At 54.5% G+C, this 27,524-nt stretch overlaps 1 protein-coding gene across 1 annotated transcript; it reads right to left on the bottom strand.

The window, feature by feature from the left end:
* Positions 1-39: 39 nt before the first annotated feature.
* Disp3 (dispatched RND transporter family member 3) lies at positions 40-26,883 on the bottom strand. The gene is made up of 20 exons (XM_027947706.2): positions 25,809-26,883; positions 24,692-24,911; positions 14,246-14,382; positions 13,280-13,414; positions 12,769-12,929; positions 11,582-11,721; positions 11,148-11,296; positions 10,822-10,983; positions 10,024-10,185; positions 8,365-8,478; positions 7,637-7,773; positions 6,525-6,709; positions 4,795-4,925; positions 4,543-4,715; positions 3,615-3,741; positions 3,006-3,151; positions 1,933-2,092; positions 1,376-1,489; positions 834-1,000; positions 40-402 (listed from the first exon to the last, which is right to left on the bottom strand). The coding sequence occupies exons 1-20, from the start codon at positions 26,881-26,883 to the stop codon at positions 40-42; spliced, it is 4,158 nt and encodes a 1,385-aa protein (XP_027803507.2).
* Between the last annotated feature and the right edge of the window lie 641 nt (positions 26,884-27,524).

Raw genomic sequence — 27,524 nt, 5'->3', positions numbered from 1 at the left:
GGCCAGGGCAAGGTGCTCAAGTCAGGCACAGGTGCAGGGCTATAGGGCAGCCCCGCTGGGCAGAGGGATCTTATAGCCACTGCGTAGGAGCACAAGGCAGGTGCCCAGCCCCAGGGCCCCCGCCAACAGGACAGCACCCAGGGCCTTAAGGAAGGAAGTCCTGGTCCGGGTGAAGGAGCCGGGGGCCATGATGCCCAGCAAGGCGGTGCTGACGGTGAGCGTGTACAGGATGGACACGCCCGTGTTGAGCGCCACGATCTTGCCGAATTTGGCGAACGGGGCGATGATGCAGAAGAAGAGGGGCACGGTGGCGATGACCGTGGTGAGGGCGCTGGACACGATGGCGACGCCCACGTGCCGCACGGCCTCCAACGTCCGCCACTGGCGCTGCGAGCGGGCATCCTGGGGCAGCAGAGTGAGAGGTTGGGCCGAGCACCTGCTGGGGACCTGCCCCACCACCTGTGAGGGGGTCCCAGCAGCAGGGCATCCTGGGCACCAGGACAGTAAGGTTGGCAGACTAGGTCCTGGGCAGTGGGCACTGGATTGCAATCTTTCCTCTTTTGACTCAAAGTAGTGGATGCACAATGGGGTTAGTTTTACGTACGAATGTCTTCACACCACATAATCCCAGACTGGGGGAAAACAAACCCCAAAACTGTCACCAGGCCCACGGTCCTGGCTCCCAGTGCCCAGGGCAGAGGGCCACAGGCAGGGTGTGGCCTCGAGGTCCTGGCTGCATGCCCTGCCCTCCCTGCTCCCAGGCTCAGGGGTGCCAGCTGTGCTGGGGCCTCTGGGCACCATGGTGGGGAGGAGGAGGGCAATAGGCTGCTCACCTCAGCCTGGTGGGGGGGAAGGTTCTCTCCGGCCAGCAGGTAGCCCTCCACCAGATGGACGCAGTAATCCACGGAGGAGCCCACCAGGATGGACAGGGAGATGGCTTCCACTGCGCCCATCTCCCAGCCACTCCAGTACATGATGGTCACCACCAGGCACACGATGCCTGTGATGGGGGCAGCAAGGTGGGCAGCTGGGACCTGCCCTGCCCACATGGCCCTGGAGGACCCTCAGGGAATAGGGAAGTCTTGGGTGACAGGTGGACAAGGCCAGGGTCAGAGGGGGACACCAGAGGGTGCAGGTACAGCAATATGTCCCTGAGCCAAATGCTACCACAGGGGACACCTGGCTCCTCTTGGGCACAGACTTGGGGGAGAAGTCCCATGAGCCACCAAGGAGAGGGTCTTCTGTTTGGGCTGGGGGGATCGTGAAGCCGTCACTGGGGACACATGACTGAGGCTCAGAGTAGCTTGCTGGCTTCAGGCCACCAGGGAGACCCTGCCTGCTGGGGTCCCTGCGGGCTGGGCCCGTGGCCACCTACCTAGGATGCTCAGGAGCACGGGCAGCAGCAGCAGGATGTGGGTGGTGAACACGGCCACCGTGGCCACGCAGATGAGCAGGGACAGGGCCAGGCCATACAGGGCGCTCTGCACCCCTGGAGGTCAGGAAAAGGGCCTCAGTGGCCGTGTGGCGAGGGGCAGACGGCCCCCCACTCCCTACCCCGAGTTTCCTAAGCCTGTGACCTTCCCGAGCTGAGGTGACAGTGGCCTGCCACAGGTGGGAACTGCTCTGGAGTCCATGAGCTCACGCCGCCAGGTCTCAGCACAGGCCTGGCCCCTAGAGAGGGCTCACGACTGACAGCTGCCCGTGGACAGGACTGCTGCGTTGTAGATGGCCAATAAGACCAGACAATGGGGCCAGATCCCCCAAGTAGGAGGGGACCACGCTCTGGTCTGAGGTCAGTAGCCCAGCACCAGCTCATCTGTTCTGCCAGGACCCTGGGCCTGGCTGAGGACGGCAAGACTGTGGCTTGGACAGGACATGTGCCCCACTGCCCAGGGCGGTCCCTGAAGCCCCTGCCCGGGGGCCTGCCCGCACCTATGATCTCCATGAAGATCTGCTTCCAGTGCTCGCAGGTCTGGAAGCCGCGGCGCAGGGCCGAGCCCTCCGGGAAGCTCTGCAGCTGCTGCCGGAGGAAGCCCTCCCAGCGCAGGTAGTCGGAGTGGGTCTGGAAGGAGGACTTGCCCTTGTACGTGGTCTGTGGGGACACGGCTCGTGGGACAGCGGCGGGGCCCGCTCACCCCTCCTAGAGGTGGCCGCCGTGCTCAGTGGCCACTGGAGTGTGTCATGTAGGGGTGAACGATGGACAGCCTGGTCCCAAGTGAGTTCCCACCAGCCGCAGGACATGGCAACATGTCCCCGCCCCTTCCTCCAGGACCACCTTCTCTGGAGGAGCCTCTGCCGTGAGGCCCCTGCACGCGCTGCTCCCTCTCCCCTCGGCCATGCAAGGGCCCGACTCCCCTGGGAAGCCTTCCCTGATGCCCACGATGGGCCTCCTTGGGCTCCCAAGTCCCCACGGTTCCCAGTCACTGTCCGGCAGGCTGCTGGTCTCCAGGCTGGGCTGAGTCTGTGGGGGCCAGCAGTGGCCAGCTGAGGGGTGCGCCCAGGGTGGTGAGTAAAGAAGGAAAGAAAGGGCCCCCTGCTCTGGAACTTCCCTGTCACCTCACGACCCAGTCATGACCCAGGCCTGCTCACTGCACGAACCAGCCTGCGCTGTGTGTGTGTACGTACAAGAACCTCCGCGGGCAGAGCCACACGACGTCCCAGGGGAAAGAAGCGGGGGAGACATGGGTGGCTGGTCCCCTGGCCTCTAAGCTCTTTCTGGGCCACGTGGAGGGTCCAACACCTGGCTGTGGCCCTGACCTTGGCCTCCCACCGTGGCAGAGGGAACACAAGGGAAGTGTGTCCAGTGCGCTCAGCAACGGCAAGTGACATGACCCTGGCTGGTGAGCAGGGAGGGCGGAGAGCTGCTGCAGCCCGGGGGGCAGAGGAGGCTCTGAGTGGGACAAGGCACCTGCACCCACGGCATGTGACCTCCGGCCAGGGCCCTGGTCAGAGGCAGCCCTGCTCCAGGCCGCAGTCTGCGGGGCCCAGCGGGGCACCAGGCTCACCGACTCGAAGGCCATGGAGATCCACTGCACGCGGCCCTCCTTGACGCCCACCGCCCCGTGGGACAGCTGACCCGGCAGCAGGTTGGGCTCGGGCAGCTCCCGGCACTCAGGGTGCAGCATTTGCAGGAAGGAGGAGATGCTGTAGCCTGCGGGAGGAGAGGGGGGCTGGGGCCGAGGAGCCGCCAAGGATGCCAGCACCGTCCGCAGGCTCCCAGAGTGGCTGCGACCACACCAGTGCCTTTAGAACTCCTGTGACACACACCTGCCACTGGAGTGGAAAATGACATCTCAGGTTCTCAGGGAGAGCCACGCATGACCTCTGCCAGGCAGGTTCTGTCCTGCCACACACTCAGACAGACATACACAGACACACACAGACACAGACACAGACACACATATAGACAGACACACACACACAGACACAATCACACACACAGAGACATAGACACTGACACACACAAACACACACATGAAGCTGCACACGCTCCCAGCCACACAGACTGTGCTCATCTGCAAAGCACACAAAGGCCCGCGCCTGCCCGAGAGTCCCCGTGGACACACTCACACAGACTCGTCTGCAGAGGCCTCCGGGCTGCCCCGTCCACCCACCTGAGGGCAGGCACTGGGCCCCGCCCGGCTTCACCAGCTCCGGGTTGCCCGCGATGGTCTTGCAGAGGCGACACAGGTGCCCGATTTCCTTGAAGAGGTCAAAGCTGCTGTCGTAGACGACGCTGCCCTTTCCCAAAGAGACACAGTGGCCGGGCCGCTCAGTGAGACGGAGACTGGGCCCTGACTCTGCCCCCCCCCCCCGCTGCCACTGTCCCTGTAAGGTGGCAACCCTCTGCAGGTCACCTGTTGTCCCCACTGACTGGCTCTGTCCTGCCCCTCCAGCACCTCTGCGTAGCCACTGCCCACCCTGGAGCGGCCTGGACTCCACGCTCCCCTCTGTGTCCTGCTCTTCCTGCTGCGTGCCCAGCCCCTGGCCAGCTCTGCCCTGCTGGGGACACCTGAGCCCAGCAGACGAGCCTCCTGCCTACTTGTGACCTTGGCCACAGCTTTGTTCCTGACCTCTCACTGACTGACTCCTAAGGCCAGCGCGTCCCCAGGCCTTTCCACACCATCAGCACTCGAGGCGCAGCCCCGTCCCTCCCCCAGCTTGACCAGTGCCTCCCAAAGCTTCAAGCCCAGAGCAGGGTGTGAACATGAGCGAAGGGCAGGGACAGCGTGGCACAGGGAGCAGACACAGGTGGCCAGAGCTCACCGCTGGGCTGGCAGGGCTGCCCTCTCCCCAGGAGGCTCCCAGCTTCCCTCACCTCCACTCCAGCCCCCACGGACGCAGGCAGCCAGCCCAACTCCAAAAGTGTGCCTAGATTTTTGGGTGACCCCAAATCTGCCCTGCGGGGTCCCCTGGGGGTCCATCTGGGGTGGTGAAGCCCCTGAGGAGCCAGGAGGGAGTAGGGCTAGAGGCCCAGGGCTGGTGCTCCTCTGCTAGCCTGTCGGGGGCCCTGTGGCACCTGCCCAGAGCGGGCCCACCTACCGGGTCTCCAATGACATGGTTGTCCACCTGCCGGGTGCGGTTGAGGCCAATGATGCCAAAGACCACGAAGACCATGGCCCCTGTGTCCACCAGAGGCCGCACTGCCGGCTTCCCACAGCCCGTGTTCACGCAGGGGTTGAAGCCGAAGGTGGCCGAGAGGCGGGCCTTGGGCACTGTGGACGGGTGGGTGCTGTAAGGGAGGGTGGGAGGGTGGGCCCGAGCTCCCGAGCCCCCTTGAGTCCCCACAAGTACCTCTCTCACTAGGCACGTAGAAGAAGCCCTTGGTGGGCCCATCGGGGCTGGCGCTGAGCAGGCAGCCGGGAGGTGCACCACACACGCGCCCGTGGAAGGGGGGCTTGTGGGACTGGGCAAAGTACAGCTTCCTGTGGAGGCAAGGGAGGCCAGGGCTGAGGCCGGGAAGGCCAGGAGGACCTGGGGAGGCAAGGCACGCACGGCCATGCCGAGGAGCCAGGAGGCTGCAGGGGACAGGCCTGGGCTCAGGTAGACAGAGCCGTGCCCAGGGCCGGGGGAGAGGCCTGTTCTAGCCCTGGCCCTGGTCAAGGCCGAGCTCCCCATGGTGGTGTGAGCAGAGTGGCAGCAGCTTCAGACTGTCCAGCAGGGAGCTAAGGGCTCAGGAGGGGCGGGGCCAGCTGAGTGCCCCTGCTCAGCAGCCCCCGGTCACCTCAACCTGCAGAGCTGGGAGCCTCAGGTCCCAGGTGAAGTGTGGTTCCATGGCCAAGAGCTTGCTGGCCACAGACCCGAGGCGGTCCAGTTCTTTCTAGGATGTGTTACGCTCATCCGGGCAGCTGGCCCCTGTCATGGCTGAGCGTGCAGGGCAAGCCCAGGGGAGGACAGGCAGAAGGTCCCCAGCCCCGAGTCAACAGGTGCCCAGCTAGAAAGGGCCGTGCTGGTCACCCCTTCCCCAGGTAGAGTCTGGCCTGGTGTGGTGCCCACGCCCTGGACCACAGCCCGTGGGTCCTGGTCACAGTGCAGGGCAGGCGGTCATCCTCCTCCACGGTGAGTGGGGCTGTTTCTTTCTGAGCATGAGTCACACTTTGTTATGACACTGCTGTCCCTGCCTGGCTCCCACTAGGGTCCCCAAGGGTGGGAGCCACGCTGGCCTGTCTCCCAGCCCCCACCCTATCTGGCTCTTGGTGGATGACAGCCTCACAGAAGAAATGCAGAATAACTGAACGTGAGGCCGCGTTCAGAACACAGGAGTGACGCCCCCGTTGCCTGGGGGGACACAGCCACTGGCAGCCTGCGCAGACAGGGCCTAAGTGTCCCACAGGTAGCTCCGGCAGACACGGCCCTCACCCCACAGTCTGAGGGACACGGGAAGTGAGTATCTTCAAATTAAATGCAGATGTAGAGCCCGGACGGGCGCCGTGGACAGGAAGTGCGGGTTCGCCGGGCTGGGTAAGGTGCAGGGGATAAGGCGACAACAAACCCCAAGGGGCCCCTGTGGTACACAGACCTGCTCCTGGGGTGGACAGGTCACCTGCCAGACCATGAGACTGCAGGTGACCAGGGGCCAGAGAGTGAGCCTGGTAGGGCGATCTCGGGGGAGGAGCTGGGGGAGGGGACAGCAGACGCAGACCCTGAGGTGGGAGAGCCTGGGAGCCTGAGGGGGCCTGCGCCCCGCGGGTGTGTGTGTGTGTGTGTGTGTGTGTGTGTGAAAGAGAGGGAGAGTGGGAGCCCCTGGACACAGTCGCTGCCAGGTCCCCGCACCCCACCCTGGGCACAGACAGGAACAGGCGTGTGGGAAAGGACAGAGCCTTCCTGCAGCACCTGGTGGCACCGCTCATGTGACCTGGGGGGATACACACAGAGAGACAGAGACACAGAGAGAGAGAAAGAGACACAGAGAGACAGAGAGAGAAGTGGGAGGAGGTTGGAGAAGGGAGGGAGGGAGAGAAGCGGGTGGACAGGGTGGCGCTGGCCAGTGGGGACGGCTCGTCCACGGGCGGGCGGGGCGTTACCGCGTGTGCTGCTGCTCCTTGGCGGCCACGTAGAAGCTGAAGTCAAACTTCCAGCCCCGCCTGGCGTCACAGGCCACGGCCGTCAGCATCCACTTGTGGACGGGGCTCGCGGCCGGGAGCAGCCCTACTGTAGACATACAAGCGGTCAGCTTCTTGGTGAAGTCACCAAAAGGCGCTCTATACACCTAAGCAGTGGATCGACAGAGACAAGACACGTGACTCGGGGAGGCTGCCTGGCCGCTGGCCCGTCCCGCCCGGCTCAGCAGTCTGCCCAGTCCCAGCCCCAGTGGAGGTCAGGCCTTGGGCGCAGGCTCGAGGCCTGGAGAGCCGGAAAAGCGAGCGGTCCTTCCTGTCTGAGCCTCGGTTCTCCCTCCTCCAACCGTCACTGAGCTCCCCCCGCGGGCCAGGCTCTGAGGACAGAGCACAGTCCTTGCCCTCGTGGGGCTGGCCCTGAGGAGGGTGTCAGGGCACGAGGCAAAACAGATGCGGGGACAGAGGGCACCCTGAGGAGGGAGGCGGGACGGGCCCTCTGAGGGCACCAAGCCAAACCCGAGTGAGGGCTCGGGAAGTGGCTGCTGGATGAGCTGGGAGGAGAGCCCTCGGGTGGGACGGCAAGGCAGAGCTCGGTGTCAGGGGGCCGGAGGCCTCATCCTCCCAAGGGACACAAACCCAATCAGGGGTCACACGTGTGACCATCTTGTGGAGCATGGGGTGTGCTGAAGGGGAACGCAGGACATCTGGGTGGGCCCTGGAGACCCCTCGGGGTGCTGGAGTGGCTGCCACGCCCTGACTTGTACTGGGTCCTAGGTGCGAGGCTCACACTGCCCGGCCTGACCACAGGGACCCCTGATAGTGCTGGCTGCTACCTTCTATATCCTCATTGCACAGATGAGGAAACCGAGGCTCAGAGAGGTAAAGTGACCACCAAGGACACCCAGGCGACGCACGGCAGAGCCAGGACTTGACTCAGGGCTGTGTGGCCCCCCCCCGCAGGTCTCTGAGCAGGCCTGGCTCACGTGGTCTCCTCACTCATGCCAGTGCCGTCCCCACGGGCCCCGCCCTCCTACCAGTGTGGCATCAGAGGCCCCCTCGGGTCAGGACAGCCAGCTCACCTGGAAGGAGGGCACCTCTCCATCCCCAGGGGCCACGGCCTGCCAGGGCGCGGGCAGGCTGGCGTTGAGGGAGAGCCTGTAGATGGCGGGGTGGCCTTTACTCTTTACTTTGGAGATGTACACGGTGCCCAGGGAGTCTAGGACAAATGCAGAATGAAGAGGAGTGAACGGTCACCTGATGGCCCGCATCTGTCCCCAGGTACAGGCTCTGCCCTCCCTACTGGACCACCCACGGCAGTGAGTGGGGGGGGTGGCACGGGCCGTGGGGGGCAGTGACAGAGGTGATGGTGAAGTGATGGACTAGGGTGGCCACACACGGACGGGGCCACAGTGTGAACAGGGGGCCTGGTGCTGGTGACCATGGCGGGGACAGGTGGTGGCAATGTGTGGGGTGACAGAAGCAGACACCCCTGCCCTGCAGGGCTGGTTCCTACGGTACTGTGTCCCTGCGGGTCCCCTCTGGTGGAGACCCCAGCAGGGAAACACCAGCCTCCAGAGTCCAGTCACCCCGCCAACACTCGGGAGGCTGTGGCGACCAGGCAGGGGAGTGGCGGGAGGCCCAGCTCTGGCCTAGGGGAGCCGTGGGCCCGAGTGCGTCCCACACCCCGTCCCCCTCCGCCAAGGAGGACAAGGCTGCTGTGGGAGGATGGAGGCTGAGCTTCATCTGCTGCCTGTGCAGGGTCCCCGACTCCCGCTCCAGGAGGGCCCAGGCCTTGGCCCCAGCTCACCCTGCGGACTGGCCTCAGGCCGGCTGGCCCAGGGGGCCCCAGAGCCCCGCTTCCTTTTCTCCAGGGACGTCCGGATGTTGTTCTGCAGGCTGTGGGGCTTCTCCTGGAACAGACCTGACCCCCACACCGTGTCAGGGTCAGCAGGGCCTCCCTGGCTGGCCCAGTGGGTAAAGGGCAGAGGCCGGGATCCTCCAGGGGCCCAGAGCTGGGGGGTGTCAGGGTCTGAAAGAGGCCGGGTGGGGCTGAGGGGAACATCAGACGCAGAACTGTGTCCCCGGGGCTGGACCTGCCTACAGACAGGCCACCGTGGGCTCTGCCCAGCTGCCTGCCCGGAGCCTGGGGGGGAAACACGGCCCCTCCTGAGCTTAGCCGTACATGTGGCCCAGAAAAGCCCGGTGGCAGGAGCGTGGGAGTGGGACCAGCAGGGACAACAGCAGGCCATGGGATTGCCACAGGCACTGTGGACTAGGATTCTATTTGCTTTAAATGAGAGAAACCTCACGTGTCAGCAGCTGCGTCCCCACAGTGACCCGGGAGGAGAAAGTGGTTCAGGGAGGTTGGTGACCTGGGCAAGTGGCAAGAGCCATGCCCCAGAGGCTCTGCCCTGGCTGCCCTCCTCAGCTGAAGCCCCACCTGCGGCCACGTGAAGGGCCACCTGCAGACTGAGCGATGAGCCCAGGGGTGGGCAGGAGGCCCTGGGGTGGCGGTGAGGTCGTTTTGTGCCCAGGCAGGGCCATGGCACCCAGGGGACTTGGGCAGCACCTCTGAGCTTCAGCTGAATACCTGCCTGTGGCTAGTGCCATGACTGACGGGAAAACAGGTCACCAAGGACACCGCCCTGACCGGGCACCCGGAGGCGCTCACCCCAGGGTCCTCGCATTTGCTTCTGCTGTCCCAGCAGAGGTTTGACGTTGGGCCGACCTGCCCACCTGGACCTCAGGCTGCCCACCTGTAAGGCGAGGGCCTGGACCAGACCCTCTAAGGCAAGGAGCCCCCTGCTCACCCTGACGCCAGCTCCACCACCAGGGGCCGTGGAGATCGAAGCCCCGGGAGCACCTCAACCCCAGGGCGTGAGGAGTGGTCCCAGCCCACTGGCCCCCCCTGACAGCGCAGGCTTCTATCCGACCCAGCCAGCGCCCCAGCCAGCCCCCCTCCCCTCCACACTGCCCCTGGGGCACTCGGTCAGCAACGTCTTTGCTGGTTTCCCAGCCAGCACTGGCTTCCAGGGACAGTCAGAATGGAATCCAAACTCCCTGCTTCAGCCCACTGCCCGGGCCCAGCCACCCCGGCGGCCTTGGCTCCTACAGCTGCCCCTCCCCAGGCTGGTACTGCCCCTCAGCCCACCCCAGGAAGTCCCTCCTCTCCTCAGCCTCAGCTGAGACATCACCTCCCCGAGGGCCTGGCAAGACACCGCACCCAGGGCACCTGCTGTCCCACAAGCTCATGCCCAAGACTGTGAACACGGGCTGCTGGAGCTCAGGGGCCTGTCCCTCCTGCCTACTGTCTCCTCAGTGCCAATGCATGGCGCCACCCAGGAAGCACATAATGAAACGTGAGGACAGAGGCCGGTGTCACACAGTGACGCGGAGCCTGGATCTCACACCTCTTGGGCGACAGTCTGGCGCTAGGCGGAGGGTGGTATGTGCCAGGAGCGCTCACCTGAGCAGGTGATGCAGGAGATGCCCTCGGCGCTCAGGTTGTACTTGAGGTCCAGCAGCACCTGGATGTTGGTGTCCGGCCGGAAGAGCAGGGGGGCGCGGCTGGCGGGGCGGAGCCGGCTGGCGAACACCAGGGACAGGACGAGGATGGAGACGAAGAGCCCTGCGGGAGGGACGCTCCGCTAGGCGGGGCTGGCTCCGCAGCAAGTCCACAGCCAGACAGCCAAGGGAGCGGGCAAGGCCGTGTGGCAGCCTGCGGGTGACACCTCCTGGGGACTTGTCCCCAGGGCAGGGGCTGACTGTGCCATGCGGAGTCACTGGGTGAGCAGCCGGCCTCTCGGTGTGTTATAGCTCTCGAGGGGCTGGCACACCACCCGATGGCACCCAATTCCACCTGCTGCTGAAGGTGCGGGCAGGTCAGCGCTGGGCGCGCGCTGAGTGCTCTGGCCTGGGCCTCTGCAGCGACCTTCACAGCCCTAATGGCGTCTCACCAGATGTGTTTCTCATTGTCCAGGACGAAGAGGGAACTGGGGGTCAGGCTGACACAGCCAAAGCCACAGACAGCAGGCGGCAGAGCCGGGGTTCAAGCTCAGCCAGGGCCAGCATCAGGGTTCTGCACTACTGCCCAGCGCAGGGACCAGCTGTGGCCACAGTGGGACCAGCCGCATTCTGCACAGGCAGGAGAGGCTCAGGGAGGGAGGCTCCGCCCAGGCCTCCAACCTCCAGTTCACCTCTGCAGTGGGCTCCTGGGAGCACGTGCTGGGCTGCAGGTGACGCAGGCAGGGGGCGGAGGACTCACCCACGACCACCCAGCGGCTCTTGACGGCGGACCACAGGGCCCAGTGGTTCAGCAGCTCCTGCAGCTGCACCAGGAGCTGGTCCCGGCTGCCCCTGCCAGGGCACGGCTGCAGGCCCTCTGGGGGCATGGACACCAGCGACACATCTCCCAGCTCCAGGGACACTGCCAGGGCAGAGTGGTGGCCTGTCACAGCCTTCTTGGCATGCACCCCTCCAGGGAGGGCCAGCGTGTGAGGACCCCATGGGCTGCCTTGGCCACTGCCACTGGGACCGGCCTTCCCCACACCATGTGGCCAGCGGCCCTTCCCAGGCCTGCACGGCTCTCACCCGGCTCCTCCTCGATGCTCAGCAAGGGGATGTCATCGTCCAGGTAGGGCATGGGGCCCCGGCCAGGGCTGCCCCCGGCCCGCTCAGGGGTGGCAAACACGTCCCCAGGGAAGTGCAAGGAGCTCTTGCGGCTGCACTTCTGGTGGCAACTATGGGGAGGAGGGTGAGGCTTGAGTCCAGAGGCCATGGGCACCCGGGACACCGAGCCTGTTCCCTCATGCTAAGGCACCCAGCTCCCGGGTTTTGGGGGGTGAGCAGTGGGTCACAGTTTGCGTAGACGGCGCTGGGAAAGCAGGCACCAGAGGTGACTAACATAACCTTTGCCCGCTGCTTGGCCCAGGACTGCCATACAGCAGGCGCTCAATGAAGAACCCAAGGCTTTGGAAGACGGGGTGCCGTGTGGTGGCTCTGCAGACAAGGACACGGCGGCTCACCTGGCCTGGCAGGAGCTCTCCAGGGGCGCCACGTAGAGGCTCCAGAGGCCCAGGGCGGCAGGCATGGTGAAGAGCACAGCCAGCCAGCAGCAGGACACGATCAGCGACATGAACAGGCCGAAGTCGTGCACGGCCGGGATCTGGACGGGGCGCGGAGGGACACACGCGGAGACACTCAGGCCGGGCTGCTGGTGGTACGCCAGTGCTGGCCTTGGGGACATGGAGCTGGCCAAGGGGCTGAGGGCTGGCGAGGTGACAGTGGCTGGTGAAAGCCCTATCCCTGATGGCAGAGGCCCCTGTCCACCTGCAGCCTACTGCCCAGAGAGCCATCGGGACCAGAGGAAGGAGAGGAGGCGAGGAAGATGTCTCCCTCCAGACCTGGCTGCGCTGGCCGGGGGAAGGGAAGAGAAGATGCCACCAGAGGGAAGCAGGGAGCCCGGGGACAGGAGCCCCAGAATCCCACAGGGACCTTCCTGAGTATGTGCCAGACGAGCCACGAGAGGCACCTTCACTGCCTTTTCGTTCCACTCCCAGAATCATTCACAGTGAGGAACGTGCGGCTCAGAGAGGTTGAGCAACCAGCCCAAGTCACACAGAGCAGGCCTGAAATGGCCCTGCCTGCCCTCTGCGTGGCTCCCCAGGAGGCCCGGACAATCCCAGGGCACGCATGGCGGCCAGATGTGCTCTGCACCTCGGTCACCATAGCTGGGACTGCCTTTCGGGTTCCTTCAGCACTGTGGCCCCAGCCCATCGCGTCCCCCGACCCCCCTCAGGAGCACAGGCCAGAGGGCAGCAGCAGCGCCAGGGATGAGGAGGTGGCACAGAGGGTGGGGACAGCCCCAGGCCCAGGTGGCCCCTGTGCGGTGTGGAAGAAATCCCTTAACCTCTCTGGCCCCAGCCTCTGTCAGGAACTCGGGAGGCGATCACACCTGAGACCTGGGTGACAGAGGGGAGACCTGCGGGCTCTGCGCACTGTCCCATGCCCCAGCGAGGCACAGGCCACCCGTGGCGTCGGATCCAGCCTGTGCTAGGCTTCGGTAGCGGGTCAGGGGTGGACGCGGACTGCAGGGGGCAAGTGCCTTGAGGCCCAGGCTGCATGGTCACACTCGGGCCGGGGTAACACAGAGCCAGGGACAGCCCCGCAGGGGGCCAGGGAGGCTGGGACAGGGATGGGGCAGGTCCCCCACCTGGGAGAAGACGTTGGCCGCGTAGGCGGCGGCCGTGGTCAGGGAGGTGAAGAAGGTGGCCTTGCCGGCCGTCTGGATGGTATGGACCATGCGCAGCTGCGGGTCCTCCAGGTGGGTGGCCTGGCGGTAGGTGTTGATGAACACAAAGACGTCGTCCACACCTGAGGAGGGCGTCCGGCTGCAGGGCAGGCCCAGGCACCAGCAGCCCCAGCAGCTCCCAGAGCCAGGCCCCAGGGCGGTCTTCTTCTCAGCTTGCAGTGGGCAAAGGCCCACTCGATGCGCCCACCCGGCGGTCCTCCAGATCTCAGCCTCCGTCCCTCGCTTCCGGGGCTCCCGCCAGCCTCGCCTCTTTCTGCCCAGCACCTGCCACCATCCGCCGCCCCTCATATTCTAACCCCCACTTCAGGGCTCTGGGGTCGGGAGGGGGCTTAGAGGCCCCGTGGAGGCCAGGCTTGCCGTCCAGGGAGAAGGCCCTTGGTGGGGAAGGGACCGAGTTCCCAAGGCCACTCACCAATGCCCACGATCACGAAGGCTGCCACCCCGTTGAGGATGCCCAGGTACTGAACGCCAAAGACCACGTGGTACAGGAAGAGCGCCACCAGGCAGCTGAGGCCGATGCTGGCGATCCCGAAGAAGGACAGGAACACTGGGTGGACAGGGGACACACGGGGTGAGAGGGACCCTCGCAGAACACGAGCCCTGCTGGCGTCCCTGGCCTGAGCTGCACTCTGCCTCTGGCCCTCATCCCCAGATGCCCTCACCACCATCTGTTCCCAACAGTCTCAGTGCTCTACGCCCAAGGGTGACTTTCGGTGACGCTGGGTGAGAGGCTGGAGTGCCTGAGGAAGCCACCCGCACAGGCCGGGAGCTGGGGGCTTGTCATTGCAGAGCTTGTCTCAAGTACTCGCAGAGGGTCATGGGTGTCACGTCCATGGCGTCTGCGACAGGCTGGGTGGAGAAGGCCCAGTGCCTGTCGGGCGCCTCACCGCCCAGGCACGCAGCGGGGGCCCAACAACACCACTTCCTCCACTCTGAGGAAGTGATCACGCACTTCCTCCACTCTGAGGGCAATTCCCTCCCCTGTCCACTTGGCGGACGGAGCCGACCATACACAGCAGTAGGCAGGAGCCGGTGAGCATCGGAGGTGGCTGTGCAAACGGGGACAGGGACAAAGGGCAGCTGACTTGGGACAGAAACAGCCTGGAGAATGACCCATAGCCAAGCCCAACACCCCAGACTCCCCAGCACAAGGCTCCCAAGGAGACGGCAGGGGCAAACCTTAACTGCGTGACGTCCGGGGCCAGGCCCTCTGCACCCCATGACCTGCCTCTGGACCTCAGCTGCCTGCCTGGGGTGGCAGGTGGCTTCTGAGCCGGGCGCCGGCGCTGATACCCTGGATTCAAGGCCCCCCGGCACCCTTGAGAAGCTCTGGCCAGCAGCACCCTGGGGAGAGGGCCGGCCCCGGGGAGGCGCCTACCTGAGCAGGAGGTGAGGACGTAGACCAGGGCGGCTATGCAGCTGCTGCTGATGAAGGCCAGCAGCATGTCGTTGTTGAAGGTCCTGCGCACCTCGTAGTCAAAAAGGTCTGTGCCCCCGTAGAGCACCTGGACTTTGCTGGGGGAAGGACAGGAGAGGACAGATGGGAGGGGATCCAAGGTGGTGTGAACCCCAGAAGGACCAGGAGCCGCCGCATTCCAGGCTTCACCTGGGCTCCACATCGGAATCGCCTGGGGCTTCCAGACTCCCTGCCGTCCAGGCCAGACGCCAAAGAGGTCAGTGAGCTGAGCCGCCAGCATCTGCTAAAGTCTCCCGGTGACTCAGGCACGGCCCAGGCTGGGGACCTCTGTCTACACAGCCGATCACCAACTAGATAGATCCAGATCCGGGGCCACCTTCCAGTCCCCAATCATCCACAGCAAATGACCCTGAAACGGGCCGCTGGACACTCGGTTTCACACGGCTGTGCAGCATGTGCGCAACCCATTTCTAATAAGGAAAACCAGGTGGTCCAACTGTGCTCCAGAGCATCACCACGAGTGACGTCTGACTGGCCAGGAAGGACAGCGGATTCAAGACAACAAGACCCTGAGGAAACATGCAAAGCCAGACCGTGGACCTCAGGCAGCACAGGTGTGACCCCGGGAGACAGGGGACAGTGGCCGGTTGCCCTGGTTTGCCGTCCTCGGCGGCCTAATTCATGTTGACTGAAAAAATTACAGACTTGATGAAAACTCTCGGATCCAAGAAATTTGAGCAATAGACGCCACAAACCAAAAACTCAGATAAAAGTGCAACACGGCACATCATAACCCAATCGCTCAACAACACGGAGCAGGAGAAAATTCAAAAAGCACCTGAGAAAAAAGACATGTCACATTCAGAGGAACAAAGGTGAGGGTGACAGCCAGCTCCTCACTGGAAACAATACACTCAGAAACAAGTGCGTCAACATCCCTTCCACACTGGGGACACTCCCAACCCAGGATTCTTTATCCTGCAGGAAATCTATTTCAAAACCAAGGCAAATAAAGACTTTCAGGTGCTCCAAAGATGAAATGGATCTCAGCGCACCCACCCTTCAGAGATGTGAAAGGAGGCTTCAGGCAGGCACACGACAGCGTAAGGAATGTGGGCTACAGGAGGAACAAAGGCACCCCAAACGGAAATAACGTGAATGGAAACATGAAGTTTTCTTTTTAAAAAAATATAATAAATAAAGGTCCAGTTGTTGATGGACCTTTATTTAATTTGCTTATTTATATGAGGTGCTAGGAATCAAACCCCTGCCTCATACATGGGAGGCAAGCGCTCTACCGCTGAGCTACAACTCCAGACTCTGAAATTTTCTTATTGTTTACTCAAGTACCTTTAAAAGATTACTGGCCACTTCCGAGATCACAAGAGAGTGTGAGATTTGTGATATAAGTAACATGTGTGATGACGAGCATGAAGACCAGGAGGGGTGATGGCAGCATATTATCATCATGCGTGATGTTCAGTGTGATGTGGTGCAACAGCACTTGAAGGTACACTGTGATAAGTGAAAGAGGGAGACTATGAATCCTGAAGCAACCACTAAGAGAAGAGTTATGGCTAAAAAGCCAACCAAGGAGATTAAACAGAAACATGGGAAATACTCAGTTTACCCCAAAGAGAAGAAAAGAAAAACAGAGAACAAATGGACAGTTAGAAAAAAATAAGACAGACGTAGGTAAATCCAGATCAATAACTGCATTAACTGTAAGTGGATAAATACATCAATTAAAAGGCACAGACTGTCAGGCAGATTTTTAAAAGTGAAGACCAGGCTCCCTACAAAAAAAAATCTACTTTCGATATAATGATAAACATGTTAAAACAAAGGGACAGGAAAAAACATACCAGGTTAACATGAACCAAAAGAAGGTTGAAGTGTTTATATTAATAACAAATGAAGTGAATTTCAGAGCAAAGAACATTATTAGGGATAAAGAAGAATAATTTTAAAATGAAGCTAGGTCAATTCATTTAGAGAATTCAATAATCCTACATGTTTTTGCATCTAATAACAGACCTTTAGATACATGAAACAAAAATTCAAAGCTATGAAAAAAGAAATAGACGAATCCACAATTATAGCCGAATACTCCAATATTCCTCTTATAATAATTGCTGGAACAATTAGAAAACTAGTGAGGATTCAGGAGACTTGAACAACACAATCAGCCAACTTGACCTCATTGTCATGCACAGAATACTTCATCAAATGATGGAAGAATACATTCTTTTCAAGTGCAAAGGGAACATTTAACAAGATAGATCTTAGAACAGGCCATAAAACAAGAGTCCATAAATATGAAAGGACATGAGTCATACAGAGTATGTTCTCTGACTACAATGGAATTAAACAGAAAAGAGTTATGTGTAAACTAAATAACATATAACATATGGGTCAAACAGAGATCAAGAGGGAAAACAGAAAGTATTTTTAAGTGAAATGAAAATTAAAATCAAAATATCAAAATTTGTGGGATATACTAAAATAGTAGTATTTAGGAAAAACTTTATAGCACTAAACAAGTATAGCATAAAAGGAGCCACTAACTGACCCAGTTATCCCACTTCTTGGTGTATACCCAAAGGACTTAAAATTAGCATACTATAGTGACACAGCCACATCAATGTTTATAACAGCTCAATTCACAATAGCTAAGCTATGAAACCATAGCTTAGGTGACCTTCAACAGATAAAGGGATAAAGAAAATGTGATATATATACATACACACACACACACACACATATATATCACACATTATATACACATACACATCCACAATGGAATATTACTCAGCCATAAAGAAAAATGAAATTATGGCATTTGCCAGTAGATGGATGAAACTGGAGACTATCATGCTAAGTGAAATAAGCCAATCCCTCAAAACCAAAAGCTGAATGTTCTGATATATGGGTGCTAACCCACAATGGTGGTGGGGGGGTTGGAGTTCACTGGATTAGACAAAGAGGAATGAAGGGAAGCGAGAGGGGATGGGGACAGGAACGAGAGTAGAATGAATCAGACATAACTTTCCTATGTTCATATATGAATATATAACTGTGTAACTCCATATAATGTACCAACCACAAGAATGGGAAGTTACACGCCACGTATGCCAAAATACACTCTAGTGTCACGTGCATCAAAAGAATAAAAAAAGGAAATTAAGAGAAGTTTCAATCAATGACCTCAACTTCTGTTTTGAAACAGTAGAACAAGAAAAAATTAAATGTAAAGTAAGCAGAAGAAAGGAAATAATAAAGATCTAATCATAAATCAATAAAATAGAAAAACAGGAAAAAAGAGCAAATCAATTTTAAAAAAGATAGTTCTTTGAGAAAGTCAATAAAATTGATTAGCCTCTAGCTAGATAGATCGTGGAAAAAGAGAGAAAACACACATGAAAGAGGCAGTTACACTTCCTATAATATTAAGAAGATAACAAAGAAATGTTAGGAATCACTTTATACCAACAAATTTGCAAATATAAATGAAATGGATATATTTCATGAAAGGCTCAAATCACCAAAGCTCACACACAAAAACATTATCTTGACAGTCTTATATTTTTAAAAACTTCATTTGTATTTTAAAACCTTTCCATAAAGAAAACTGCAGGCCCAGACAGTTCCATAGACAAGTTCTACAAAACCTTTGAGGAAGAAATACTGTCAACTCTCTCTATATAAACTCCCTAATAAAGTAAAAAAAGAGAATACTTCCCAACTCATTCTGTAAGGCAAGAAATGCCCTGATACCAGAAATAAGACAAAGATATTACAAAAGAGGACAGTCCAACGTCTATCACAAACATAATGTATCCATGAACATTGAATACAAATAGAACCTAACATTATATGGCAGATAATATATCCTAACCAAGGGGCCTTATCTCAGGAATAAGCAGTCAACAAATGTAATCCATCATATTAAAAAAGAAGAAATTATGACCATCTCTCTAGATGCAGAAAAAATGTGGGAAAACCTACCAGACACCCGCCCGCCAAAAAAAAAAAAAAAAAAAAAAAAAAAAAACTACTAGAAAATTAGGTAGAATGGAACTTCTTAAATCTGAGAAAAAGACACCAGCAAAAAACTCTGCATACTTCTATTAGGTATAAGACAGGGATGTCCACCCTCATCACTTCTGTTCAATGTTGTAATGGAGATGCTAACCAGTGCAATCAGGCAAGAAAAAGGAAAAAATGTATCTGAACTGGAAAAGGAGTAGCAAAACTATCTTTATTAGCAGGACACATGAATATACATGTAGAAACAACAAAACCAAACCCAAAGCCCCTGGAAATCCTCAGTAGAACAAATAAGCTTAGCAAGGCTACAAAACACAAAAGAAAGTATATTTATACACACTGCAACGAAAATTAGAAATTGAAATTTTAAAAATATCATTTGCAATAGCATAAAAAATATGAAAAGCTTGGGGGTAAATCTGGCAAAAGAAGTCAGCTATATTCTGTTTGTGGGTTTGAAGACTCTATATTAAGATGTCAGTTCTGCTTCAAATCAATCTGTGCATTATACACAATCATATTCAAGATCCCAGCAGAAACACGTAAACTGATTTTGGAGAAACACATAAACTGATTACAAAATTCATGTGAAAATGCAAAGGACCTAAAATAATTAAAACAACTTAAAAATGAAGAATGTGTTGGGGCTGGGGATGTGGCTCAAGTGGTTGCACGCTAGCCTAGCATATGCGGTACACTAGGTTCAATCCTCAGCACCACATAAAAATAAAATAAAGATGTTTTGTCCACTGGAAACTAAAAAATAACAAAAAATGAAGAATGTGGTTGAAGTACTAACACTAATTTCAAGTCTTGGTACAAAGCTGCAGTAATCAAGACTGTGCTCCAGTGTGTAGATGAAAAAATTTAGATCAATCATGTATCTATGGACAATAGATTCTTTTGTCCAAGGTGCAAAAGCAATCAGTGGAGAAAGAACAGTCTTTTCAAAGAATGATGCTGGAACAATCAGATATCCACATAAGATATCCACCTCAATCCATGGTTTGTATATACAAAAATATAAAGATTAACTCAGAACGGAACATCATAATACTAAGCATAAAAGCCACTTTTAAAATGGGCAAAAATTGACCAAAGATAAACAGATGTCAAATAAACAGTGTAGTTGGTTATATGTCAGAAAAGATACCCAAACCACTAGTAATTAGGGAAATACAGTAAAATGCCACTAGACATTTACTAGAATAGTTGAAAATTTTTTTACACTGACCATACCATATTTTCAGGTATGATCAGTGTAAAAAGTTTTTTGTTTTGCTTTGTTGTTGTTTTAGATTCCACTGGAGTTTCCACATATATATTCATGTTTTCTGCTAATAAAGACTGTTTTGCTTCTTCTTTCCCAGTTCAGATACATTTATTTCTTTTTCTTGCCTGATTGCACTGGCTAGCATCTTCATTATAACACTGAATAGAAGCACAGGAAAAGATGTAAAACTGAAATTCCGGGCTGAGGTTGTGGCTCAGTGGTAGAGCACTCGCCCAGCATGTGTGAGGCCCTGGGTTCAATCCTCAGCACCACATAAAAATAAATAAATAAAATAAAGATATTGTGCCCAACTACAACTAAAAAAATAAATAAATATTAAAAAAAACCTGAAATTCCATATACTACTGGTAGGAATGTAAAATGGTGCACCCAATTTGCAAACAATTTGGCAGTTTCTCAAAAAAAAAAAAAAGCTTATACTTACCATATGATCAGTAATTTCAATCCTAAGTATTTACCTAAGACAAATGAAAATATATGTCCATACGAAGGCTTATACATGAGGGTTCATTGCACCTTTATCTGTAACTCAAATATCCATCAATCAGTCAATGGATAAACAATATATGCCATCTCTGTACAAGGGAATACTACTCAGCACTCAAAATAAGCTGTTGATACATGAAAGACCAAACAAAGCAGCACATGCCATGTAACATGTATAGGAAGTTCTAGGAAATGGAGACCACTATATAATTATAGAAAACAGAAAGTGGTGGCCGGAGGTTGGGATGGGGAGGCATGGTGGACCAATCATCAGGACTGCGTGAGAAACATATTTCAAGTGATAAATGAGCTCACTATCTACATTGCAGGGGAGGTTTTGTAGTATATACAGGTATCAAAACCAACCAAATTATAAAGCTTAAGTATGTGTAGTTGGTTATATGTCAATTAGACCTCAATGAACTTTTAAGAAATATACCAAAGCCCAGTAGGAAATTTCTCAGGATTACCTACTTTGTTAAGTTAAATAGCTTAGTTGTTAAATCAGTCACTTATTTGTTCACACATCAATCTGTAGAGCATTTGTAGAGCATCTCCTAAGTGCTAAGTCCTTCCTAGTTGCCAGCTATAAAAAGACATAGGCCCAAACACTTATTCTCAAGTAGAAAGAAACAGCTCATGGAAGACCAGTATCTTGCCTAGAATCACAGTGGTCCCCTGTGTCTATGGACTGGCTCCAGCTCACCCCTCCAATAGCAAAATCCGGGGAGGCTCAAGGGTCCTATATAAATTGTCCTAGTATTTGCATATAATTTACATACATCTTTCTGCATATTTTAAATCATCTCTAGATCACTAATAATACCTAATACAATGTGAACAATATGTCAGTAATTGTACTGTATGAAGAAATAATAACAAAAAAGCATATTATATTTGGTGCAGATGCAATTTTTCCCTGAATAATCTCAATCCTCAGCTTGTTGAATCTGAGGCTGCAGAATCTGAGGATATAGAGGGCCTGCAGTACTAAAATGTCAGATAAAATTCAGATAAAAATCATCTGATGACAGCAAAGCTGCTGAAGGAATAGACGGGGGGCGGGGCTAGACTGCAGAAAGGGAAGAACCTGGAAAAGGCTGAGTGGCTTACCCTGGAGGCATGTGCTACTTCTGAACATGGGCAGAGGGCTGAAAATCTCGGTTGGAAATCAGATAAATTAGTAGAGCTTTGGGTAAAACCTGCCAGCCAGATGAACACCAGCTAGTGTTCCCTTAGTACTTTTGCTGAAGACACCGGCTATCTGGGACATGAGGCTAAAGTACCTAAGCTCAGGAGAAAATGCAGACTGTTTTGTCCTGTTTTGTTTTTGCAGCTTTGAGAGATAAAAATTAGTGAGTTTGGAACCTGGGGGAGGGACTTTACAGAATACACTAACTCTCAGTTGAAAATCCTAGAGAACTTAGGGCCGACTACAGGTAGACTTGAAACACATAGGGTCGTGAACCATTCTTGGTGAACCATTCTTGACTCCATGCAGTAACTGTTCTCTGACCAGTGGAGAGAAGGATAAGCTTTCTGTGTGGGAAATAACAACACTTGAACTTATGCATTTTTTTTAAACAAAACGTCCATCATGTAGTAAAAATCACCAGGCTATCCCCAGACAGGAGCACATGACCAAAAACCAAGTGAAAAAACAGACTGCAGGGCTGGGGTGTGGCTCAGTGGTAAGCGCTCACCCAGCTTGGTGAGGCACTGGGCTCGATCCCCAGCACCACATAAAGTAAAAAAATAAAGACAAATGTTGTACAAATTGATGTGTGAACAATCAATTTTGAACCACCTATAACTAAAAAATAAATATTTTAAAAAAACAGACTGCAGGAACAAATGCATGTGTTACTCATATATTCACATTAGCTGATAAGAACTTTAAAATAACTATAATTAGTGTGTTTAACAACAGAGAGGAGATTATGGAGAAAATAAATAAAATATGAAGAACTTCACCAGTGATATAGACCTGTAACAAAGAATCAAATGCAAATTCTCAACAAAACACAGAACATTAACAGCTTAATAGACGTTAAATGGCAGATTAGAGCCAAGAGAAGACAGGATTAGTGATTTGGAATAACTAAACCAAAGCATAGAAAGAAAAAAATTATGTGAAACCTAGAAAAGAACACTGAAGACATGGAACTTAATTAAAAGATGTAGCATTTGTGAAATTAAAGTCATAAAAGGAGAAGTACAGAGAACAAGAGAGAAGCAATGTTTGAAGAAATAATAGCCAGGAAGTTTCTAATACTGTTTACAACAATCAACCTACAGATTCAAGAAGCTCTGAAAACTATACCAACATACTTTATAGTAAAATCAATGAAACCAAAGATTAATAGAAATCTTAAAACCTGATGGGGAAAAAAGACAATCATGTAAAGGAACGACAAAAAAGATACACAGCCAACTTTCCTGTAGAATTGATGGAAGTCAGATGACAATGGAGTGACATCTTTGAGGTAGCAAAAGAAAATAACTGTCAATTTATAGCGAGACCAGCAAAACGAAAGAAAAATAAAGATGTTTTTAAGATACACATAAGAGAGAATTTACCACTAGCAAACCTGATCTAAAAGAATACTAAAGAGAGTTTTTCAGACACAAGGAAAATGATCCCAGAGGGAAACATAAAATTGTAGAAAGTAATGAAAAGCAACAGGAAAGGTAACTATGTGAATAAATATAAATGAACGCAGATTCTGTAAAATAATGGAATGTCTTATAAAGTTTAAAATGTATACAGAATTTAAAAACGTGACAAAAATGCAAAGGTGAGGAACAACGAAGGTAGTGAAAGTGCGCTAGGACTCTGGTGTTACTGCAGCGTGATCGTCTGCGTGACTCGGTGCTAAGTCAAGGTGCACGCTGTCATCTCTGGGATCACCAATAATAGAATCATAAGAAAAGACTGTGTTAATTGAAAAGAAGACACTAAAATCAAGTCCACAGAGCCCTGGCTGTCCCTCCTGCTATGAAGCTCTACAGGGAGAGGGACTTTTCCCCTAAGGGCAGGGGTAATGCCTTGGCAGAGAAAATTGTTTGTATATAAAATCCTGAAGACGCTTCCCGAGTTAACCCCTCAGCTACCTCTCCTTGGAGCACCTCCATTCCATTCATGTATTCATTCATTCCTCAGATAAATCCTCAGTACCGGGTGGCCAACACTGGGCGGGGGGCCATTCTTACAGAAATGAGCCAGGCTCACCAAACTCCCACTCTACCAAGACGAACAAATCAGACCTTTCTCAAACTTTTAATGCACAAATAACAGAAATGATGCAGGTCTGAGGAAGGGCTTGTGAGTTCATATTTCTAATAATCCCACAGGTGATATTAATGTTGCCAACTCAAGGACTGCACTTTGGGTTACAACTAAAACAGAGTGACAAATGCTATAATGAAATTGTAGCTCAGAAAGGTGAACTTGCTCACCCAAACTCACAATTAAGTGGAGTAACTGGGATCTGACCATTAGTGATAACCCCATTAGAGATACCTGTGGAAACAGGTAGAGAGGGCATTTAATCCAGCCTCAGGGAAATGCTACCCAAGTTGGATCTTAATAGAGGAACAGGAGTTTGCCTGGCAAAGAAGACGGGGGACAGAAAGCTTGTAGTGCAGAAACTGTCATTAAAAACTCAAGGGAGAGGGCTGTAATTAGAAACCAGTATGTGAATCTTACTCCACCACTGATGAACTTTAAATTTTTGGACAACTTACTTGTGCTGTGCCTCAGTTTCCACAACTGTAACATGGAGGTAATCATAAGAGCACTCACCTCACTGGATTGATGTGAGAATTAAATGAGATGGTGCCTATAAAGGGCTTAGCACAGAGTAAATCCTCAGTGAACATTAGCTCTGATTATTGCAGTAGCTGCTCAATATAATAGATGAGCAACGGAAGGAACAGGATATTTCAGCAGACTGACTCCTCCTGAGCCTGTCCTGTCAGAGCAGGGACTTGGAAGACAGTGGCGTTATTACCCAGCAGGATGTTTCCTATCTTGGAGGAGAGGGACTTGGCTATATTCGTGGACACACCATCCCAAAGCAAGCACCTTCACTTGTTAGCGGATCTTTTCCTAATGACCACGGTAACGGAAATCATAGTCCCCATTTTTATACGCAGGGACACTGATGCCAAGAGAAATGAAGTTACTTGCTCATTATTTCCCTGGGTATTAAAGGCAGAGAGAAATTCCTCATTTGTTGGCCAAGATCTTTCCAGAAAGATCTGTAGCACCATCTCAGGAGAAAAGCAAAATCCAAGCCCTTCAGGGCAAGGGTCCTAGGACTTCCTACTTCTCTCAAAGCTGACCTTTTCACTACCCATCAGCACTAAGTAAGTAGAAGGGTCTTTCACTTGTCAAGAGTGAAAGAGTGGCTCTACCCCTGATTCGGGAAGAAAGATCTCCTGGGAAAAGGTCGTGGAAAAAGAGATCTTGGGGTATCAGTAAGAGGCATATGGAAACCAACTCCCTATCCTCCTTTGGCTCTTCCCTGGTGCACACAAGGGCAGGCACACCGGGGTGTGGCTGGACTTCCTACCTAGTAGACTGCTTGGCTAGCATGGCCACATAGGTGACCACGAAGCTCTGAAACTTGGCCCGTTGCTCCTCCCAGCGGTCATCCACCGAGTAGTAGTTGGGCAGGGGTGCTCCAAACAGGATCTCACTGCGCAGGAGGGAGCTCTTCAGGTTGTCCGCAGAGAGGCCCTCATCCACGTACCAGTAGAACTCAGGGTGAGTCATGGCCAGCTCTAGAGAGCCTGCAGGGGCACGATGGGGTGGGGAAGTTCCGCAAGTAGCTCCCACCACTCCCACCAGCTCTCCTCACCATCTCACCCCTTTCTTGTTTTATATATATTTATTTTTTAGTTTTAAGTGGACACAATATCTTTATTTTACATTTATGTGGTACTGAGGATCGAACTCAGTGCCTCAAGCATGCTAGGCGAGCGCTCCGCCACTGAGCCACCAACCCCAGCCCCAATCTCACCCCTTTGTAAAGTGCTGGGAGATCCCACTCAGGCTGCTCAAAGGTCACTAATGGGACAGAGGTATGGTCTACAGACCTCACAGCGTCCCAAGGAGCGCAGCCCCCCAGTCCTGCTCACACACCTCCCACGAAGCTTACCTCTCCATTGCAGTCTGAACCCCACCTAATTCCCAGGCCCAGTCTCTGTGGTCCTCTAATTCCACCATCTAGGTCCTATTCCAAGGTCCTCTCCTAGGGTTCTTCCCTGCCCACACCCGCCTTTAAAAGGTACACCTACAACCCTGTGGCCCTGCCCCACTATTCCTCAAGTCCAATCCTTAACTTACCTAAAACTAACCCTACCCCAGTCTTCCTCCAACCCCAGCCTGTGTCCTATCTTCCTCTAACCAGATCCCTGGTCCTCCTGCTCCCCAGCAGGCATCCACCTCCCGCACCCCCGCCAGGCTTTCAACCTCTGTGGCCAAACATAACTCCAAGCGGGCACCCCAACCTCCCTCTTTGCCTCCTTCTCACACTCCCCTTACCTTCCCTCCCCACGTCCCTGTCGGCCATGCTCCCCTGGCCATGCCAGGCTCCCCTCCTGCAGTGCCCACCACTCAGTCTCCCACAAGCCTCAGAAGTAGTAAACCAGGGCCAGGGCCCGGCGCAGCCCGGCCGGAGGGCTCACCCCGGATGTCGGCCAGGTCCTGGCCCATGCCGTCGTAGTAGATCTTGCCACCCCTCTCGGTGGGGAAGAAGTAGGTCATGAGCGAGCTGGGCGGGGAGCAGTACGAGTAGGAGCCCAGCGGCAGGTCCTTGAGCACCTCGTGGGGCTTCCAGCAGAACTCCCGGAAGCCCGGGTGGTCCATGATCTTGCGCTCGATCTCATGGATCGTGACCAGCCTCTCGCTGGTGAAGATGTTGCGCTCCGCGTCGCCGCGAGCCAGGAAGATGAGCTCGATGCGCCAGTGCGCGTGCGTCTGGGTGTTGGCGCTCACGTAGGTGCGTGAGTAGTCCCAGCGCGAGGCGCCCCGGCGGGAGCGGCTCTGATTGGCCGCGACGGCCGCGGGGGGCGTGGTGCTGGGCTGGCGTCGTCCATTCGGATCTGGCCGAGGGTCCTTCGGGGCTTCACTCTGGTTGGCTGCCAGATCCGCCAGGGGCGGGGCGTCACGCAGAAGACGCCTGCTCCGACTGGCTGCTGGCTTTGGGGCCTCGGAGGTGTCCCAGGCGGCCGCGGGAACCGAGCGCGGGGCTCTGGCGGCCTGCCGCGAGCGATTGCCGAGATGCAGCTGCTGCAACTGCTCCGAGATGAGGCGTTGAAGCGTCTCAGAGGTGAAGTCAGCCAAGTCGCGCCGGTTGCGTCCCCAGGATCCAAACTGGGACTTGAGTGCCAGAGCGAGGGCGTCAAAACGCTGCGAGGCCTCGTGGTTGCGGATCTCAAAGGCGTTGTAGGAGATGTCGATGTCCAGGGGCGGGTAGTAGAGGAACATGAAGGCCGACAGGGCCATGGGGATGCTGCAGCCCAGGAAGAGCACCAGCCCCGCACAGCACGGGTTGGTGAAGGCCCAGCCCAGGGTACTCCAGAAGCCCGTGGCTGGGGGCCCCGAAGGCAGAGTCCAGCGCCGCCAGCAACACTGTCCCCCTGCCCCAGGACGGGGCCTCGACTTCTGGGCCCTGCTAAAGGCCTCGCCTGCTGCTTCTTCCTCCTCCTGCTCCTCCTCTAGCCACACGTCCTGCAGCAGGGGGTCATCCTCAGAGTCCATAGCCTACAGAAGAGGGAGAGCGTCAGCAGCCTTGGGAGAGGGAGGGGACAGTGCCCTGTGGCGGTATTTGTCCTACCTGGGGTACCAAACCTACACACTCCTAACCCAATAGTAATACCATAATGGAACGCGTCAACCAGGCATTTAATGCTACTGAATTCATCCACACGTGCATCAAACAGAAAAATCCTGGTTCTTGCCCATCACCTCTGCCAACTAGATCTTGGCTTCCAAGGCCACAAGAAGAGGTGAATTACAGCCCAATTGCAAACAGGAAAGATGTTTCTCCCTGGGTAAGGAATGTGCAAGAATGTTGACTACTCATGATTTTCCAATCTTTGGTTACATTCTGTCTTTAGAACTCGAGGCTGAGGTACACTGTGACTCCACAGCAACCACTTTTATTTACTGAGCAACTATAAGTACCTTCAGGGTAGAAGGGAAAGAATATGACCTTTAGAATCAGACTCTGGTTGGAGTCCTGGCAGAGTGAATATTGGCAAGGCAGTGAGACTCTCGGAACTTCAGAGTTGTCCTCTACAAAATGGAGGTGTCCAGTCATTCCTGCCTCACACAACTGTGGGACCAAAAGTATCTTTGTAGTACATTAGGAATTGTCTGTCTCAGATAGATAGATAGAT

The sequence above is a fragment of the Marmota flaviventris genome, chromosome 10 (assembly GCF_047511675.1).
Source record: "Marmota flaviventris isolate mMarFla1 chromosome 10, mMarFla1.hap1, whole genome shotgun sequence".
In the NCBI taxonomy this organism is placed as follows: Eukaryota; Metazoa; Chordata; class Mammalia; order Rodentia; family Sciuridae; genus Marmota; species Marmota flaviventris.
Note: the sequence above shows the minus strand (reverse complement) of the source record. Positions and strands in the feature narration are given on the sequence as shown.

Excerpts from the sequence above, each read along its gene's own strand:
- Disp3 (XM_027947706.2), bottom strand. The coding sequence starts at position 26,883 with ATGGACTCTGAGGATGACCCCCTGCTGCAGGACGTGTGGCTAGAGGAG. Across the intron at positions 14,383-24,691 it reads CTAGCCAAGCAGTCTACTAG|CAAAGTCCAGGTGCTCTACG; the intron begins GTAGGAAGTCCA and ends TCCTTCCCCCAG. Across the intron at positions 403-833 it reads TTCCCCCCCACCAGGCTGAG|GATGCCCGCTCGCAGCGCCA; the intron begins GTGAGCAGCCTA and ends CTGCTGCCCCAG.